The sequence below is a fragment of the Harpia harpyja genome, chromosome W (assembly GCF_026419915.1).
Source record: "Harpia harpyja isolate bHarHar1 chromosome W, bHarHar1 primary haplotype, whole genome shotgun sequence".
NCBI classification, from domain to species: domain Eukaryota; kingdom Metazoa; phylum Chordata; class Aves; order Accipitriformes; family Accipitridae; genus Harpia; species Harpia harpyja.
This window is the reverse complement of record NC_068968.1, coordinates 11,264,276-11,280,724: the sequence shown is the minus strand read 5'-3', so window position 1 is coordinate 11,280,724 and position 16,449 is coordinate 11,264,276. Positions and strand designations below refer to the sequence as shown.

The window sequence follows — 16,449 nt, the reverse complement described above, 5'->3', positions numbered from 1 at the left end:
CTTCAAGGAACCGATATGATACTTCTTTAAAAGCTCTGTGGAGCAGACTATGAACTCATACACTTCTTTAAGTATATCATAAACGTATGCTAGACTTGTAATACAATAAGGTGCTTGTCATGGCCAGAGCCAGTAGATCGCTATTAGAATAGAACAGACTAGACTATTTCAGTTGGAAGGGACCTACACCAATCATCTAGTCCAACTGCCTGACCACTTCAGGGCTGACAAAAAGTTAAAGCATGGTATTAAGGGCATTGTCCAAAGGCCTCTTAAACACTGACAGGCATGGGGCATTGACCACCTTTCTAAGAAACTTGTTCCAGTGTTTGACTACCCTCTCAGCAAAGAAATGTTTCCTAATGTCCAGTCTGAACCTCTCCTGACGCAGCTTTGAACCATTCCTATGCGTCCTGTCACTGGATCCCAGGGAGAAGAGATCAGCACCTCCCTCTCCACTTCCCCTCCTCAGGAAGATGCAGAGAGCAATGAGGTCGCCCCTCAGCCTCCTTTTCTCCAAACTAGACAAACCCAGAGTCCTTAGCCACTCCTCATAGGACATGCCTTCCAGCCCTTTCAGCAGCTTTGTTGCCCTCCTCTGGACACATTCAAGGACCCTAACATCCTTCTTAAATTGTGGGGCCCAGAAATGCACACAGTACTCAAGGTGAGGCCGCACCAACGCTGAATACAGTGGGATCATCACCTTTTTTGACTGGCTGGTTATACTGTGTTTGATGCACCCCAGAATGCAGTTTGCCCTCTTGGCTGCCAGGGCATACTGCTGACTCATATTGAGCCTGCTGTCAACCAGCACCCCCAGATCCCTTTCTCCAGCCACTGCTCTCCCAATCTGTACTTGTACCCGGCAGTACTCCATCCTAGGTGCAGGATCTGGCATTTGGACTTGTTAAATTTCATCCCAGTAATCATAGCCCAATGCTCCAATCTATCTAGATCCCTCTGCAAGGCCTCTTGTCCCTCAAGAGAGTCAACGCACCTCCCAGTTTTGTATCATCAGCAAACTTGCTAACGGTCCATTCAATTCCTGCATCCAGATCGTTGATAAATATATTAAACAGAACTGGCCCTAGAATTGAGCCCTGAGGAACACTGCTGGTGACCGGTCACCAGCCAGATGTAGCCCCCTTTGCTACAACCCTTTGAGCCCTGCCCTTCAGCCAGTTCTTCACCCAGCGCACTGTGAACCCGCTCATCTCACAGTTGTACAACTTGTCCAGAAGGATGCTGTGAAGGACAGTGTATTGGGTTTGCGTGGCAAGGTTTTGGTAGCTTGGGGGTACAGGGGTGGCTTCTGTGAGAAGCTGCTAGAAGCTTCCCATATGTCCGACAGAGCCAATGCCAGACGGCTCCAAGACAGACCCACCGCTGGCCAAGGCTAAGCCCATCAGTGACAGTGATAGTGCCTCTGGGATAACATATTTAAGAAGGGAAAAAAAAGTTGCTGCGGCACAGAAGCTGCAGCCGGAGAGAGGAGTGAGAACATGTAAGAGAAACAACCCTGCAGACACCAAGGTCAGTGAAGAAGGAGCGGGAGGAGGTGCTCCAGGTGCCAGAGCAGAGCAGAGCACCCTGCAGCCCGTGGTGAAGACCATGGTGAGGCAGGCTGTCCTCCTGCAGCCCATGGAGGTCCACGGTAGAGCAGATATCCACCTGCAACCCCTGGAGGACCCCACGCCAGAGCAGGTGGATGCCCAAAGGAGGCTATGATCCCATGGGATGCCCACGCTGGAGCAGGCTCCTGGCAGGACCTGTGGCCCCATGGAGAGAGGTGCCCACGCTGGAGCAGGTTTTCTGGCAGGACTTGTGACCCCGTGGGGGACCCATGCTGGAGCAGTGTGCTCCTGAAGGACTGCACCCCGTGGAAGGGACCCACGCTGGAGCAGGGGAAGAGTGTGAGGAGTCCTGCCCCTGAAGAGGAAGGAGCAGCAGAGAGAACGTGTGATGAACTGATCGTAACCCCCACTCCCCGTCTCCCTGCACTGCTGGGGGGGGTAGGTAGAGAATTTGGGAGTGAAGCTGTGTCCAGGAAGAAGGGAGGGGTGGGGGGAAGGTGTTCTGAGATTTGGTTTTATTTCTCATTACCCTACTCTGGTTGATTGGCAATAAATTAAGTTAATTTTCCCCAAGTCAAGTCTTTTGCCCGTGACGGTAATTGGTTGAGTGATCTCTCCCTGTCCTTATCTCGACCCACGAGCCTTTTGTTATATTTTTCTCTCCCCTGTCCAGCTGAAGAGGGGGGAGTGATAGACTGGCTTTGGTGGGCACCTGGCATCCAGCCAGTGTCAACCCACCACAGTCAGTATCAAAAGCATTACTAAAATCCAGAAAAACTACATCCACTGCCTTCCCTTCATCCACTAGGCGGGTGACCTTATCATAGAAGGAGATCAAATTAGTTAAACAGCACTTTCCCTTTGTGAACCCATGTTGACTGTGCCTGAGGCTTGCATTATTCTTTAAATGCCTTTCAATAGTACCCAGTATGATCTTCTCCATCATTTTTCCAGGTATTGAGGTTCGACTAACAGGTCTGTAGTTCCCTGGGTCTTCCCTCATGCCCTTCTTGTGGATTGGAATAACATTGGCTAGCTTCCAGTCAGCAGGGACCTCCCCAGACTCCCAAGACCTTTGGTAGATGATCGAGAGGGGTCCTGCCATAACATCTGCTAGCTCCTTCAGTACTCTGGGATGAATCCCATCAGGCCCCATGGACTTGTGAACATTCAGCTGATACAGCTGGTCCCCTACAATTTCAGTGTCCACAAATGGAAAGTCACTGTTCCCACACTTGTGGTCCTCCGGCTCAGGGGATTGGGCAGCCCAAGGTCTATGAGTATTATTAAAGACTGAGGCAAAAAACACAGTGAATGCCTCCGCTTTTTCTTCATCCCTATTAGTCAGATGACCGTCTTCAACAAGTATCGGTCCAATGTTTTCTTTAGACCTCCTCTTGCTATTAACATACTTAAAAAAAGCCCTTCTTGTTATCTGACACAACACTGGCCAGTTTCAACTCTAATTGAGCTTTGTCCTTTCGTGTCTTCTCCCTGCATATACGAACCACGGCTCTGTAATCTTCCTGCGAAGCCTGACCTCGCTTCCAGAGATCATACAATTTCTCTTTCCTCTTGAGCTCCACGAGGAGTTCCCTGTTCAGCCGAGCTGGTGTTCTGCCCCGCTTGCTTGACTGATGACACACTGGAATTGCCTGCTCCTGTGCTTCTAAAAGGTGGTTCTTAAAGACTGACCAGCACTCGTGGACTCCTAAGCCCTCAAAAGCAGATTCCCAGGGCACTCTGCTAAGTAGCTCCCTGAATAGCTTAACGTTTGCTCTCCTGAAGTCCAGGGTAGCAACTCTGCTGTCCTGTTTTCTCATTACGCTGAAAATTTTAAACTCAACCATTTCATGATCACTGTGGCCAAGACAGCCACCTACCAACACATCCCCCACGATTCCTTCTCTATTCACAAATAGCAAGTCTAGGAGGGCATCTTTCCTAGTTGGCTCCCTGAGTACCTCTGACAAGAAGTTATCTCCTACAGACTTCAGGAATTTCCAAGACCTGCTCGTCACAGCAGTATGGTATTCCCAGGTGATGTCTGGGCAGTTGAAATCTCCCATAAGGACAAGGGCTACCCATCCAGAGATTTTTTCCTAATTGCCTATAGAATAACCCATCAGTGCTTACATCCTGGCTGGGTGATCGGTAGTAGACACCCACTACAACATCTCCTTTGTTTTCCATGCCCCTAATCCTCACCCAGAGGCTCTCAACCACATCATCACTAACTGTAAGCACTGTACTATCAAACCTCTCCCTTACGTACAGTGTGACACCTCCACCTTGCCTGTCCTGCCTATCCCTCCTGAACAGCCTGTAACCCTCCATCCCAGCACTCCAGTCGTGGGACTCATTTCACCAAGTCTCACTAATACCAATGATATCATAGCTCCGGGAGCTGACCAACGCTTCCAGTTCATCCTGTTTGTTTCTGATACTGCGTGCATTGGTGTACAAGCATTTCAGATACACTCCTGAGCCCTCCGTGCTCCCTGGAGCAGTGTAAATGGTCCCACTAGCATTGCCACCCTCAGGCGATGCCATGCCAACCCTTGGCTTACCTACTGCAATCCTGTTGGTATCCCCTTCCCCCATCAACTCTAGTTTAAAACTCTCTCAGTCATTATCTTGTGGGTTAACCCCGGTAGGCAGCTAAGCACCATGCAGCCACTCCATCACTTCTCCTCCCCACCCCCAGTGGGACAGGGGAAGAGGAAATGAAGACTAAAAGCAAGGAAACTTGGGGGTCGAGATAAAAATTGTTTAATAAGCAAAGGAGAAGTGGAAGAAGAGAGAGAGAAAACAAAACAAGTGATGCAAAGGCAATCTCTCACCACCTCCCATGGGTAGGACCGATGCCCAGCCAGTTCCCAAGCAAAAGATAGCTAACCTCCCTAAACCCCCTCCTCTCCCTTTTTATTGCTGAGCATGATGTTATATGGCATGGAATATCAGTTTGGTTATTTCGGGTCATCTATGCAAACACTGTTCAGCAACAGTGCAAACACTGGTGTGTTATATAGCATTGTTTTTGTGACAAATCTAAAATACAGCACCATACAAGCTGCTATGAAGACAATTATCTCCAGCCCAGCCAGACCCAGTATAAGTATAAAGCAAACATATCAATTTCTCTTGTGAACAGTTATCAACTTCTCCATGGTTTAAAGGAAGCAGCATCCTAGAAGATGAGCAAAAGCCACTTGGGGAGAAAAAAAAGCAAAACACTGGCTAAAAATACAAACCCCCTTGTTGTTAAAGCCTCATGTGTGCCCAAGTCCCTCTGTTTTTTTGTTAAGAAAACTGAAGTGTTCTGTTGGGGTCAATGCTCTTCAACATATTCATAAACAATATGAAAATGAGATGAGTAATGAGGTGACAAAGTTTGCAGATGATATGGAGTTATTCAGGGACAACTACAAAGGATTACAGAAGGATCTTATGAGACAGGCAATAAAAAAGCATATGAAATTAAAGAGAAAGTGAAATAGGAAATAAATTTGATTTTTAAATACAGTGAAAGGTAATAGCAATCCATTACTGCTCAGGAATGAGTCCTTGGAGCTGTCGTAGATATTTCCATGAATACCTTAGCTCAGTAATAGCAAAAAAAAAAAAAAGTATGAAGTTTTATTGATTATTAGGAAAGAAATAGAGAATAAAACAGGAAACAATTTTATTGCTGCACAACTCCATAGTTTGCCTCCATTCTTGAATACCGTGTGAAGTTTGGATCCCCCTTCATCTTAAAAACTGTACAGTACAACTACAAGGATTCCAGAAAAAGGCAATGATGTCTATACTAGAAATTTAAAACAGAACTAACTTCTGTATTTAACAAATATCTGAAGTTTATGTTATGAAATTAAGTCCTTCCTCCTCAACCATAGCAGAAACATAAGCTCAGCAGCAACTGACAAATGCTATGCTTCTATTACTGAAAAACCCTGTCAGTGCAGGACAAAAGACCTAAGATTATAAAAGGTATGGAATGGCTTCCATAGTAGGAAACCTAAATAAACTAGGAATCTTAAGTGGTACACAAACAATGGCTAGAAATTAGTTTTTCAGTTTCTTCCAGGGCAAGGAAATAAGAGGCAAAAAATGAAGATAACAGAAGCCAGATTTAAAGCTATTAAAGATAGTTGTTCTTCATGCAAAGATATACAGAACTCAATTCTGCCCATTGCCTAAGTAGGTTTTCGATGTCAAAAGCTTGTGTAAAAGTTCAGTGCTCCTGTAAAAACTGAAAGATTAAGTCCTACACAACAAAATAAATTAAATTCTTCAATTTTTATACAGTACTTAAAATTACTTTGATAAAGAGCACTGACAAACATCTAAAACTATAACTATGTAGTTATATTAGTTAAACACCATTTTCATAAATTCTGTGTTTCCTATTTAACCTCCTCTTATTTTTTTTGGGGGGGGGGTTGTGTTTGCTTTTTGGGATTTTAGTTTTTGTTGTGGGGTTTTTGTTTGTTTGTTAAGAGTTGTAAACCTTATAGTCTAGGCAATAGCAACAAAATTTCAACATAATACATCCCTCACTTTATTCTATCTTCAGTTATTGTGTAATATTTGTAATAAAGCTGAGTAGATGAAAAAAACAACCACCCACTAATACCATACCTCTGATCCTTCTGCATTAAAATGATCCAGTGCTTGTTTCCTCAATTCCCCTTTTATTGATCCATCAAGTCTCTAAAGAGATTGAATAATACAGTTAAAAAGGAACTCCTACTATATTCTAATCGTAACAACTTGAATTCTCAATTGCCAAAACAATTGGGGAGGGGAATAAGAGTAATGTAACATTTCATCTTTCTAATTAATCAGTTTCATTTCAAAATAGTATTTAGCATATAGTAATTGCCAGTCTTTTCCTGTACATAAAATTAAACTTTCATAAACCTTTCTACAAAAAGGACACTTTTCTTAAAGAGGTAAAGATCAAGGCTTCTTAACTACTACCAGCAAAGTTCTTACCTGAAAGGGAAACTGACGATACTTCAGATACTCTGCTAGGATGTCTAGCATCCTCACCATCTGAGAGAAAATCAGTACTCTGTTGCCACGTTCTCGTAGACGAATCAGTAGCTTGTCAAGAAGGATTAGTTTCCCACTGCTACGTATTAAATGCTACAAGACAAGAAAACGTGTATTGCAAAATAAGTTCACCTCAACACTAATATACACTGCAGATGGTTAGACATTCATTAACTGAACATGAAAGTTTAATAAGTATTTAGTCAGTCCTGATCTTGTAAAAACTCATTATAAAAGCATTAAGCACTCTAACTGAAATCAACAGGAGTACTGACTAGCATTTTTTTCAAATAAATGCATTTCTCAGCTCTGGCTCATAAAACAGCATATTAACATTTCATTAAAATATTAAGTAAATATACTGTGCTATGAGTTAGAGCAGTTACAGTGTAGACTCAAGTTCTTTTCTACCAAATAAACAACGACAAGACTACCTGACTACCTTAGTACTGCTTGCTCCTCACTTTCTGTCTTTTGAACAAAAATAAGCATTGCTACTTGATCATCTAAGTATTTTTAAACAATGCCTAATCAGTCAAGTTTCTCAGGCAAGATAAAAGTGAGAGGAATCTTGTTTGTAGAGGTCAACAGGCTTTAGCTAGGTTACAATGTTAAGCCTTCTCAGCTCCAGTGGGAACAACTAGAACAGAAACTCAGGTGCATGCCGAATTTAATGTTGAAAACATTAGGCCTCTTTAGCTGAAGAGGCTCAGGATAGAATTTTGGGGAATAAAAAATTTGGAGTTAGGTGCTTTTATTCTTTATGCCAGAAATGAGAAGGATGTATTATTCATAATTAGAGCTAACAATTAGAGCTTATTCAGATGAGCCAAGGAAATCATTGTTACAAATATGCAATTATTAGCAATAAGAGCTGAATAGTTCTGATGAGTTTAATTATAAATTTAAGTAGTTAGAGTGTGCCAAGTTGCAAATGAAACATCCTTTAGCTTTGATAAGCACTTTATAATATCAAATAGCTTGTGTAGTGACAGCTTATAATGTCAATCTAGTAGTTTTGGGAAAGTATTTAAATTATGAACTTCAAAGCTTACAGAAAAAAACCCCTGATTTTTAGAAGCATTTATGTTGTTATAAACTGCATCAATTATAACAGTCCTTTTATTTGTTGCTGTGGTTCTCAACAGTTTTAGTACAAAGATTAGTTAACCTTTACAAAAAACCCAAACTATAAACCCACAACACGATCACAGATCATCTTTGGTAGTGATGCTATAATTGCTTTCATATATAACAACAAAACAACTAGACTAAGCTTTGGATGTTTATTACTTTTATTTCCTTTCACTTTGGTTGTTTGAAGGCATGCAGAGAACAGTGTTTGATTACAAAAAAGCTTAAAGAGATTCTGCAGATTACTTTCTGCTATCACATGGATTGTTGGTGTACCACTGCCAGTCACATGCATTTGCATTTATATTCAATTTACCTGTTTGTTTAACTGCTTTATTTTAATCTGGGTTTAAAATAGGTCTTAAGTTTAGCCTGAAAATACACAGACTATTTCAAACTATTTCCTTTTTATTTTGATCATAATTCAAGCCAGGGATATTTTATTTAGTATTGATCTCTCTATTATTCAGTTCTAGTTAAGAAACAAACAAAAAGAAATAATCAATTCACTTACCTGTAAAACCCAGGATGCACATTTAATAGAGAACTTGTTCTTTCTTAATATACTTTACTAAGAACTAATAAATTGCCAGAACACTATAAAATTACCATGTGCATATTAGAGATGTAAAAACACTTTAAAAAAAAATTTTAAAAAATTAAAAAAAAAAAAAGGTATTACCTGTAAGGCCTCCTGTTTATTATAGAATTCATTATCATCCGGTGGTTTAATGAGGTAGCAATGGTTACAACACTTCTTGAGTTCCATCATGATGTTCAAAAAGCCTGAGGTACTGCCTTTTGAACCTTTACTCAGGGCTTTATAATTCCTGGTTAAAATCCACCTATGATATAGAATGTGCAATGGAAGTAATTTCTAACCATTTGTGGAAATATGAAGGATGTAAGCTCTCAAAATATCAGTTCAAATTGCATTATGAGAACTATTGCACTTCAGTAATTTTCATATAGATATATCATTAAAATAGCAGGAATTAAAAAGTGTCATTACTTACTTGTAATATTGCTTCTGCAACGCACTCATTTCCATCCTCAAAATTTGTTCAACCTTAGCAGGTAAAGACTTTTCTACATCTTTTTTAACTCTTCTAAGTAGAAATGGTTCAAGTTCTTTGTGAAGACTTGCATAACCAAACTCTCTCCCTTTGCCATGCTCCTCTTCGAAATCTTCCCAGGAAGAAAACCTTCAACATAAGAAAGAATAAAGGTAAAATAGTGACATACCATGAACACAGACAAACAAAAGACCATAAATATACCACATGTGCACACACACACATGGACTTCTTCCCCACTCCCTTCTGTTTTATTTAATAAGTTTCTGAATTTGCATCTCAGAAGAAATTCCAAATATTTTGTCTGCAAATAGGAGAATGGAAATTTCCAAACTTTTGCAGAATGAAAATTTAAAACAAACTACTGAATTTTAATTTCTCCAGTGAAAACCCAACATTTTACTTTTCTGCATGGAAACCCAGGTAGACAGTTGCAGAAATTCCATTATATTTCTCAAGAGCAGCATGAAAAAATAGTTGCATAGCTGGAGGAAGTGCAAGAGAATAGACCACTTCACATACCTTTTGCAGCTTGTATGGACTAGCTGAAATGTAGTTATCCTCTGATATGTACTAACAGACTAAGAGAATGGACTTTGTGATCAAATGAAGAATAGGTGCCAGACAACAACCTTAGTGGCTTTGCTTGTAAGGTTCTGAAGAAGTCAATGCAATGCATAGCTCCAAAAGTAATTGGAGCTACAGTGCTTTGCATTTACAAGATATCTAAAAGGAGCACATGCCCTTATTTATCCCAGATATAAACAGAGGTCAGTATAGAATAATGTCAATACAGTAAACCTATTCTATGCAAACCATAAGGGCAAATTGGCTGCCTGACTGAACTACTGGATATCAGGCACTGTAGTACAATCTTGAAGACATCCTCAGCCCCATTCTATTTCCCTAGAGTAAATCCATGTGATTTTCCTTTTAGATTAAGATGAAGCATCTTTTCAGGGTTCTGAGCCATACATCAATCCATCTTTTTTGTGGACTGCTAAAACAGAAAAAGTGACAACTACTACCAAAACAATTTATCAAGAGCAGCATGAAAAATATGTCCATCTATTTTATATAAAATATTTAAACTATTTCACAATGCAATTCTTTATCTCTATTGATTCTCTAATCACTACAATATTCCACCGTAAGAAACTTGACCAAAAAAAAAAAAAAATCACATTCCTTACTTTTCTGGCATGATGAAGTGCAGCAAAGACCAAAGCTCTTTGAGGGAGTTTTGCAGAGGGGTTCCAGTAATAAGAAGACGGTGATTAGACTTAAAGTCTATTAAAGTCTTGTACAGAAGGGAATCATCATTTTTTAAACGATGAGCTTCGTCAACTCCTATAAATACCCAATTCAGACCACCAAGGAATGACTTAAAGAAATTGGGGGGGTGGGGGGGAGAAGACATTATACAGGTTAATATATTATGCAATTTCTGACATTTTACATGAGGTTATATATACACCATCACTCCTTTTATTTTAATAACAAATGGACACCTATATGTTTTTAGTATTAATTATGGTTTTTATGTTTGCTAGATTCAACAAAAGGCTATGCAGGCATCCCAAGTTTAAAAGGAAAGTATAAACCAAGTTTATACTTGCGAGGGAGGAGGAAGGCAAAAAGCTGATCTATAAATTTTCAATTGAGAAAAAAAAAATAAAAATCCACTACTGACATTCTTCTTTCCAGCATGTACAAACAAATGAAATAGAAAGCCAACAAGCAGAACTTTTTTTATTAAAATTTTCATATGTTGTTAGGATTAACAATAACTCTATGTGCTACCATCATGAAGAGAGTAGTAATAGATATAATATATATATACATAATACTGCACACACAAATACAAAGATAAAACATGGGATTTCAGAGTTGTGAATCACAAGTGTTTGGAGCTAGGGGTTGGTTTGTTTTTTCAGTTCCTGGATGATGGTCTAACAGGAAAGTAGACATTTTCAGATGTGAAGAAATTACTACAGTAATGTGAAGCTCAAGCAAACTGAAGAAAAAGAAGTTTTACCCACTCAATATGGGGGGGGGAGGGGGAAGGGAGGGGGCAGAAAGCCTCACCACACATACATACAATCTAAAAGTGCTTAAAGAAAACTTCACTGTCATACTTCCAAGAGTAAAGCTGTCATACTCCCCATCTATTTAATGGCCCAGAACCCAAATATGTGCCAACTCTAAAGGAGTTTTACATTCTACAAATTATTTTATCTCCCTGAAGAAGTAAGTGTGATTACCTTATCCTTCAGCAAAATTTCATAAGTTGTTAGAAGTATATTAAATTTTAATCGCTTGGTCTGTGGATGCATCCATTCATGAGTTCTTATCTACAAGAAGAATCAAGTGAACTATAAGCTAGAGAAAAATGGTCTTATTGATAGGGATGACTTCAGGTACTACAGCAATATAGATGTTAAGTGACATACAAGAATCTGATCATGAAAAAGGAACATAACACGTGAAGCTGCTTTTTTTTTTAAGTTATTAAACAGTGGTGGTGGTGAGGTGTTTGTTGTTTTTTGTTTGGTTGTTTTTTTGTGGATTTTTTTGTGTGTGTGTAGTTTTTGTCTTTTTGTGGGTTGGTGGGTTTTTTGGGGTTTTTTGGTTTTTTTTAACTTTAATGGATAAGGTTACTTATATTCCTCCTTTCAGAAAACAAATTAAGATTATGTCTGTCTGGTTTAAATATTTATTTTATGCACCTAAATAATCACATGACAAAAGACAATTTATTTTCAAATGCAAAGTTGCATTTTTAATCCATTTTATTATTAAGCAGGAATGAAATCTTTCACATGCATTTATGTCGGATCAAAATTTATGCTTTTAATTTGCATTTTAAACACATATAATGTTTTGAATAAGTATTTGCTCATTCCTAATCAAAACATTGGAGATTAGCATAAGACAGGAACATGAAATGAGTCTTGTTTACCACTAATCTTTTTCAATGATACAAAGAAATACTCACCATATTTCTGCTAGTTATATCTCCTAAGTAAACCACAGCATTCATCTGAGGAGCCCAAGTTTGAATCTCTCTTTGCCAAGATGTCAAGGTAGAAAGTGGCACGACTAGCAAGAAAGGCCCATACAGTTGATGTTCGTGAAACAGGTAGTTCAGAAAAGAAATTGTTTGTATTGTTTTACCCAGACCCATTTCATCTGCAAGAATACAACTATTCCCTCTAAAAAAAAAAAAAAAATAAAAAATTTATAAATGCTTTCAAATTAAAAACAGCAAGACTAATTTAAGACTATACTTACTTGCACCACGAGTGAGCAAGCCAGTTCAGTCCATTTAACTGATAATCTCTTAACTCTAAACTCTCATGTCCTCCAATATAAGATGGTTGCTTCTTTAGTGCAACAAACCTCGGCCTCTGTTTTAGAATCTGTCAAAAGCAAATTGAGCATCAGTCCTACTACTAAGTGAAGTTACCAAAATGTCTTCTTATAGAAACAAAGTAGCAGTAGGAATCTGTTTGGTCACCAAGTCTAGTCTTTATTCATCACAGACAACTAGGCCATATAACAATATCAACCCATTTGCAAGCTAAAATTAGTTTGACTGCTGATCTAAATTCCACAACAGAAGTGACATGAACTCATTCACAAAGGTTACTTTTAAAACAAATTAAAGTACTAAACAATCTATCTTTGAATGGCAATAAAATAAGTAGGGAACAAATATCTACAAAAGGCTATTCTTAATAGTGATACTTGTTACATATATAAATATAGCTATCATTATTACTGTTCTGGACAACATTCAAAAATATTTTATAATATGCATCTTATTTTTGGATGCGTAAAATACGTCAACTTTTTTTTTTAATCTCAACTGTATAAATCCATTGAAATTACACACTCACCTTGCAGTCCTTAAAGGGAGTGGTCTTGGATTGATTTCTGCTAAAATACTCATCAATACACGCCTGAAATTTTTTGGCAATGAGAGCACCGTCTTCCCAGCTACATTCTGAGTAAGGCAGACCCTGCCATTTGCAATAGTAATCTGGATAACCAGCTGCTGATTTCTGATTTGAATGAGCTGCAGAAATGCATCAGAGATACCAGATCAATATTTTCCTTCTGTATTTTAAGAAAGCACTCATTTTAGGTGATAAGACAACATGAATTAGTTTCACAGCAAAGACAGTATGACAACTTTTCTCTTCATCAGAGGTTTTGTTTTGCCTTAAGTTGTTCGGGATATTAATAACCTAAATTTATTAACTATAAATTCAACATGCAAGCAATAAATTTGTAATATTCTCAACACTGTTTTCCATCTGGAAGTTTGTCACGTACCAATTATCCTTTCCACTATTTGGTACTGTTTATGTAGATCATCTGTAAGTTCCTGCTGGCAGTTATAATATTCCACATCTTCTGGAGAAGCATTTTTCAGCCTGAAATGGGAATTTATTTGCAGCACTTATTACATTGTGTAGTTCTAAAACTAAGAAAATCTGGCAATTTTAAAGCTCTGAATGTAAGCACCATAGGAATGCTGCTTAGAGAGCTGCTTTGAAGAAGCTACAACTCTGAAATTCCTGCTATAAAAGTGTTGCATCTGGCCTAGGTACCTCATCACTGATGACTGAGCTTATCAAGAGACATTACTATCAGCTACAGCTTGTACTAGTCACGCAGATCATTTACAATATCTGTTCTCAACACTGAGTAGTGTACTTCACATGGTATTTTCACGGAACAGCACTGATGGCTCAGTATAATAATCTATCTTATGAGTAGGAGTCACTAAAAATCCCACCACTATTTATAGATTATATTAAACATACTAATAAAATGGAATACCAAAACATAGACCTAAAATGTAAAGATTTTTTTCACTTCTTGGTTCTGAGGCTTTAACAGAAGTTTGAGCCAAGAAAACTAAATGCTGTAATGTTTTGAGTGCTTTAGCCATTTCTGATTTTTTTTTTAGTCTCTGCAGCAATTCCTGAAGAACTCTGATCAAAATACAATCAATCATCAATGACAAAACTAGTAAAAGGTAAGATCTAAAACAAAAACAGAAAACCCACCGCCCATCTTGTTAAAACTTCATTTATAACAGACACATTAAAATTTAGGTGCAGAAGCTGCTTCCTTAAAGGCCTGATTTTACAAGATGTGTGAGTATTCTCACTTGCTCAAGTAAAGTTGATCTAACAGGATCATAAGGTGTTAGGGAAGCTTCAACTTTAAAGCTTTTGTCTTCCTGTTGTATAGGCACTTGAAACTATGCCTTCACAAAGAGGCAATAGAACTCACAGAAACACAATAAAACATCTATACTGTTACAAAAAATATGCAATGTGGAAGTAGTTATAAAAATACTCACCAGCGTTTTGTTTCCTGATCCTTTTTCTTATAGTTGTCTAGTTTCTTCATTCCTTTAACATTTTGTTGCTTCAGTGTTTCCTCAGTTTCCCAAGTATTGTGGATGTGTGACCAGCCTTTCCATTTAATAAGATACTGTATTTCTCCTAGCTCCTTTGACTTTTCAAACCCAGTATTTGGGTCACCATCTGCCTCAACTGCATAGATGGTGGTTGCAGCACCAGTGGCTGATAAAGAAACCACACCATAAGGCTTGATTAAATGTGCACTACCATAAATTAACCAGTAAAAAAAATACTGCAGAAAGCAATTTGTGATGCTCTTATATGAGCGTGTAACTTGACTAATTATATCCTCAACTCTTATGTCGCTCCTCTTACTTGAAGAATTATGATGTAGCTATATTAACACATGCACAAGTATACCAACGAGATTCAAAAAAGCAACCGAAAAACTCTGCATCTAACCTATAGTATCTTATCTCATGAGAATTTTCTTAGCATTCCTAGTTTTTTTAGTGATCCCCAGAGAATGCTCCACTAACACTGCTTGCTGTCATCTTTGCTACATCCTTCTCATCTCTGAGAATATAACAGATATTTGACATTGTGCTTAATCAGCCTTGAGACTTGAATAGCCTACTATTCAATTATTACTATGGATGCTATAAATCCAATTCACAGAATCGAAGAATGGTTGAGGTTGGATGGGACCTCTGGAGGTCATCTGATCCAACCTCCATGCTCAAACAAGGTCACCTAGAGCCAGTTGCCCAAGACCACGTCCAGATAGCTTTTGAATATCTCCAAGGAGGGAGACTCCACCACCTCTCTGGACAACATGTTCCAGGGCTCAGTCACCCTCAGGGTCAAAAAAAGTCTTTCCTGATGTTCAGATGGAACCTTCTGTGTTTCAGCTTGTGCCCATTGCCTCTCGTCCTGTCACTGGACACCAATGGAAAGAGCCTAGCTCCGTCCTCTTTGCACTTTCCCTTCAGGTATTTATATACATTAATGAGATCCCCCTCTGAGCCTTCTCTTCTCCGTCCCAGCTCTCAGCTTTTCCTCATAGGAGAGATGCTCCAGTCCCTTCATGGCCTTTCGTTGGACTCTCTCCAGTAGTGCCATCAGTTTCTTGTACTGGGGAGCCCAATATTGGACGCAATACTCCAGATGCGGCCTCACCAGTGCTGAGCAGAGGGGAATGATCACCTCCCTCAACCTTGCTAGCAATTCTTTGCCTAATGCAGCCCAGGATACTGTTAGCCTTCTTTGTAGTAAGGGCACATTGCTGGCTCATATTCAACTTGGTGTCCACCAGGACCTCCAGGGCCTCTTCTGCAAAGGTGCTTTCCAGCTGGGCAGCCCCCCAGCATGTACTGCATGGGGTTGTTCTCCCCAGGTGCAGGACTTGGCACTTCCCCTTGACGTTCCTGTCAGCCCATTTCTCCAGCCTGTCGAGGTCCCTCTGGATGGCAGCACCACACTCTGGCCTACCAGCCACTCCTCCCAATTTGGTGTCACCTGCAAACATGCTGAGGGTATACTCTGCCCCATCATCCAGATCATTAATGAAGATGTTGAACAGGACTGGACCCAGTATTGACCCCTGGGGTACCCTGCTAGTTACTGGCCTCCAGCTAGACTTCATGCCACTGATCACCACCCTCTGGGCCTGGCTGTTCAGACAGTTTTCAATCTACCTCACTGTCTGCTCATCCATTCTGTATATCAACAGTTTGTCTATGAGGACCTTATGGGAGACAGTGTCAAAGGCCTTCCTTAAGTCCAGTTACACTATATCCACTACTCTCCCCTCGTCTACAAAGCCAGTCACAGAAGGTTATCAAGTTGATCAAGCATGACTTCCCCTTGCTAAATCCACGATGACTACTCCTGATGACCTTCTTGTCCTTTATTTGCCTGGAAATGGTTTCCAGGCTTAGCTGCTCCATCACCTTCCCAGGGATCGAGGTGAGGCTGACCAGCCTGTAGTTCCCTGGGTCCTCTTTCTTGCAGATCTGAGTGACATGCAAACTGGTAACAACAGACGAGGAGAAGGCTGAGGTACTCAACTTTTCTGCCTCAGCCTTCACTGGCAGTCTCTCTTCCCACACCTCTCAAGTGGATGGTCCTCAAGGCAGGGACTGGGGGAGAAAAGTCCCTCCCATCGTAGGAGAAGATCAGGTTCGAGACCACCTGAGGAACCTGAACATACATAAG

The 16,449-nt window shown here is 39.8% G+C and overlaps 1 protein-coding gene across 5 annotated transcripts in view; it reads right to left on the bottom strand.

Annotated features, from left to right (window-relative positions):
• LOC128136092 (chromodomain-helicase-DNA-binding protein 1) overlaps nucleotides 1–16,449 on the bottom strand; it is an 84,398-nt gene that overhangs the window by 24,727 nt on the left and 43,222 nt on the right. For 4 of the 5 annotated variants that reach the window (XM_052775194.1, XM_052775196.1, XM_052775198.1 and 1 more), the window contains 11 exons: nucleotides 14,229–14,454; nucleotides 13,190–13,290; nucleotides 12,751–12,929; nucleotides 12,143–12,270; nucleotides 11,847–12,063; nucleotides 11,113–11,202; nucleotides 10,042–10,232; nucleotides 8,789–8,977; nucleotides 8,455–8,617; nucleotides 6,579–6,731; nucleotides 6,222–6,293 (listed from right to left, as the gene is read on the bottom strand). In XM_052775194.1, the coding sequence (XP_052631154.1) occupies nucleotides 6,222–6,293; nucleotides 6,579–6,731; nucleotides 8,455–8,617; nucleotides 8,789–8,977; nucleotides 10,042–10,232; nucleotides 11,113–11,202; nucleotides 11,847–12,063; nucleotides 12,143–12,270; nucleotides 12,751–12,929; nucleotides 13,190–13,290; nucleotides 14,229–14,454 (1,709 nt within the window). The remainder of the gene's footprint in view (nucleotides 1–6,221; nucleotides 6,294–6,578; nucleotides 6,732–8,454; nucleotides 8,618–8,788; nucleotides 8,978–10,041; nucleotides 10,233–11,112; nucleotides 11,203–11,846; nucleotides 12,064–12,142; nucleotides 12,271–12,750; nucleotides 12,930–13,189; nucleotides 13,291–14,228; nucleotides 14,455–16,449) is intronic. The other variant, XM_052775197.1, reaches the window with a different exon arrangement.